The 3715-nt window shown below is 39.4% G+C and overlaps 1 protein-coding gene across 2 annotated transcripts; it reads left to right on the top strand.

The window, feature by feature from the left end:
- Positions 1–330: 330 nt before the first annotated feature.
- Positions 331–3709, top strand: LOC126397609 (uncharacterized). Of its 2 annotated transcripts, none has more exons than XM_050056516.1 (6): positions 331–988; positions 1117–1242; positions 1703–1850; positions 1954–2202; positions 2316–2586; positions 2908–3709. In XM_050056516.1, the coding sequence occupies exons 2-6, from the start codon at positions 1203–1205 to the stop codon at positions 3106–3108; spliced, it is 909 nt and encodes a 302-aa protein (XP_049912473.1). In that variant the 5' UTR covers positions 331–988; positions 1117–1202; the 3' UTR covers positions 3109–3709. The 2 variants fall into 2 exon arrangements, with proteins under 2 accessions (XP_049912473.1, XP_049912474.1); XM_050056517.1 differs by having other exon boundaries at positions 1113–1242.
- Positions 3710–3715: the final 6 nt, after the last annotated feature.

Raw genomic sequence — 3715 nt, 5'->3', positions numbered from 1 at the left:
CTATTAGCACTAGTGTCACTAGTGTTACCAGTTGCAATAAGTGACACTAGCGCTACTAGTGACACTAGTGCTACTAGTGATACTAGTTCAACTAGAAATAAGTCTAGCTTTGCTAGTTAACTAGTGAGGTCAAAAGATGTGTTACTTGTGTGACTAGTGAGCATGTCAGTGTCACTAGTTCAACTAGTAAACATTTTAGATCTCACTAGTTAGCTAGTGAGCTCAATAAGGTGTTACTAGAGTAACTAGTGAGTATTTCAGCTTCAACTAGTTCAACTAGTAAACATTTTAAGCCCCACTAGTCAACTAGTAAGGTCAATGAGACTTTTTCTAGTTTAACTAGTAAGGTGTAAATCCTTACTAGTCACACTAGTGATGATTTTGGCTCTTACATGTGTAACTAGTGTAAAAAACTTGAGGTTACTAGCAAACTAGTGAGGCGAATAGCTGCTACTAGTTAACAAGTCAGAGCTTTTGCAGCTCACTAGTTCACTAGTAAGACTTTAAGCATTACTAGTTCAGCCCAGTGGGCCACTAGTCTGTCAAAAAGCTGACTAGTTTGGATTTTGGTGCCACTAGTATGGCTCTGTGGCTTCACTAGTCAGGCTTAAGTTGTTACTAGTTTGACAAAAGTGTCACTAGTTGCTGAAAAAGAGTGACTAGTAAGACTCTTTGTTCAACTAGTTGGACAAAATGTCTAACTAGTGTGACCAGATGTCCAACTAGTGCTGACAATGATCGAACTAGTGAACGACACTGACACCTGATATCAAGGATATGGAATAAATGCTCAAACGGCTTGCCATAGTAACATTACCAGGGCGCAACAGGCACAACACACACAGGGACCAGGGCGTTTGGCGTTTGACATACCAAGTGCAGTTCTGGAGCATCAAGTTCTTTGTGGATTACCAGCTTGTCAAATTGCAGCGATGTTCGGGGTGTCAAAGAGGACCATCAGGAGGCGCATGAAACAAAGCAGTTTAAGGTAACGTTATTACACTAAATTCGTGAGTTTTCAGTTTATGAATTGCCAGTCTCATCCACTCAGAAATGATATTACGTTAAGTGTAACATTACTTGATATTGATGTTTTTTGTTTATGCATTAAGACAGACCTCTATTCAGCTGTGAATGATGATGAGTTGGACCGTATTGTAAGTGAAGTCCACAGAAGACATCCAAACACTGGCTACAAGCTAATGCGTGGACATCTGAATGCAAGAGGTGTGCGTGTTCCAGGTGAGTATAATAATATGGGCATTATTTACATTTATTTTCTAATGTATTTATTTAATATGAACTATGAAGTAAATTAGTGAGCCTAGCTAATTTTAAGATAATGTTCATGTAGGCCTATGTTTCCATTTGCAATGCATCAGTCATTTTATTTGCAGTTTAGTTGAAGCCAGTAGCCTGCATTAAAATATCCTATCCTGAAGTTTGGTTTAGCAACTTGTTTATTCTCTTTCAGAAAATTAAGTGAATTTTGGTTATTTTTGAGGCTGTGGTGGTTCTGTAGTGTAATAGTTGACTGTTTTACACACATCATTATATTGTCTGTTTTATTATGACACCACTATTTCCTCAAAATAAGTGATTCTATGAGTATCTTTGTTCTAGTACTGGTCAAATAGATTGAACAGGTGTTTCTAATGAAGTTGCCAGTGAGTGTATGGTTATTTTATTTTCCTCCCCTTAGTCTCAAGACTGCAAGAGTCTTTACGCAGAGTGGATACAGAGGGAGTCTACATGAGACGTCTAAGGCTGCGTGTATTAAGACGACGGCAGTATTCTGTTCCTGGCCCAAACTCTTTATGGCATATAGATGGCAACCATAAGCTCATCAGGTCAGTGATATTAGCAGATAAACAATGCATCTTTCTGTAGATGTCATTAGAATTGTTTTACAATAAAGTTGTGCTTTTTTGTGTCTTCACAATTGCCTGACAGGTGGAGATTTGTTGTCCATGGTGGAGTGGATGGATTCAGTCGTTTAATGGTCTACCTGACTGTGGCTGGCAATAACAGAGCTAGTACAGTCTTACAGAGCTTTATTGCTGCTGTTGAGCAGTATGGGCTGCCATCAAGGGTACGGTCTGATAAAGGGGGGGAGAATGCAGATGTAGCAGAATTCATGATCAGGAGCAGAGGTACCGACAGGAATTCGCACATCACAGGCAGAAGTGTCCACAATCAGCGGTAAATAAATATGTTTGGCAACGAGGCTCACATAACAAACATAGTATTGAATGTACTTCTTTAGCATATGTCACACATAAATTAACACCATGTCAATTTTATCCTAAACACAGAATAGAGAGAATGTGGAGAGATGTTTATGAACATGCCCTGGACCTCTTCTATCAGATCTTCACTTCGTTGGAAGATCAGGGAACACTGAATCCAGACAACGAAGTCCATCTTTTCGCACTGCATCGGATCTTCCTTCCACTAATTCAGCAAAGCCTCGACTCTTTCAGAGATGTTTGGAACTTTCATGGTCTTAGAACTGAAAGGAATCAGTCACCGCAGCAACTCTGGAGAAGATACAGAGAGCAAGGCCCTATGGAGGATCCTACTGAGGTTAAAGAAAGATCAACTTTGAACACTGTTTTAAACTGTTTCCCCAAAGGAATTATGGGAGAAAATAATGTGCTAAATGTTCTACTTTAAATGAAACATAGGTTATAGTCTCTTCAAGGTCTCCTGAGCTTTCAAAGATCAACCTCTGAACTGTAGTTTCTATGGTGCATTCTATGCATAACTGTGCTATTTTACAAAACTGAATAGGCAACATTAATTTCTCACCGACTTGGTGACCAAAAATAACAATCTTAAATACCTTGTGTAATGACATGTCAGACTAGTTAAGTACATGACTGATCATGCTTGTCTTTCATTCAGGTTTATGAAGACTATGGGATCGACTGGAACGGACCTCACAGTCTTCATGGAGGCACTGTCTCAGTCCCCGAGGTTCAGCTGGCCTGTGAGCTCTCAGATGAAGAGGTTGCCATTTTGCCAGCTCCAGGAGTTTCTGTAACTGATGCACTTAGATCATATGTAGAGACTGTGCAAATTTTATCAAGAATCATAGCAGACTGATGTCCAACCCATGCTTTTATTTAGCATGTTAGAGCAAACAAGCATAAACTGAAAAAGTTTGCTTTCCTTAAAAAAAAGCTGTTTTACTTTAAAGCTCATAATCACTGTTATGATCTCGTAAATGGACTTTATGTACAGCTCCACTACTTCCTAAACTTAAACACACTCCTTTACTTCCTGTCTCATTATTTGCCACAGAATGAATGACATGAATGCTGTTCTGTTAACACTGAAAGATAAAGATGCAGAACTGTTTGGTTTCAGTAAATGGAAACAATGTTTTGAATAAAACAATTTTCAACTACTGCACAGTATGTTTAAATGTTTTCAAAGACACCAAACTTGTGTCAATTGACCTGACATACTGAACAGTGCATGCAATACCATCTGTCTGAAAAAAACTTAAACAAGTCCAAATCCAGTCTGTGCACTATTTATGGCAGAGACAAGTGCTTTCTCGAAGTCCATGTAGGTTTTGAAATGAGCTGGCAGCTTCAGTGTTTCAAAGCATGTGGAAGACGTAGGAAGGGTTCCCCCAGAAATCTCCACCTTCAGTTCAGGAGGAAGCATCTCCCAGCCAACCCAGAATGTCAGCAGCTGGGCCAGT

Source organism: Epinephelus moara, chromosome 11, assembly GCF_006386435.1.
Source record: "Epinephelus moara isolate mb chromosome 11, YSFRI_EMoa_1.0, whole genome shotgun sequence".
In the NCBI taxonomy this organism is placed as follows: domain Eukaryota; kingdom Metazoa; phylum Chordata; class Actinopteri; order Perciformes; family Serranidae; genus Epinephelus; species Epinephelus moara.
Note: the sequence above shows the minus strand (reverse complement) of the source record. Positions and strands in the feature narration are given on the sequence as shown.

Coding starts and splice junctions, on each gene's coding strand:
- LOC126397609 (XM_050056516.1), top strand. CDS start 1,203: ATGCGTGGACATCTGAATGCAAGAGGTGTGCGTGTTCCAG. Junction 1,851..1,953: donor GGCAACCATAAGCTCATCAG/GTCAGTGATATT, acceptor ATTGCCTGACAG/GTGGAGATTTGTTGTCCATG. Junction 2,203..2,315: donor AGAAGTGTCCACAATCAGCG/GTAAATAAATAT, acceptor TCCTAAACACAG/AATAGAGAGAATGTGGAGAG.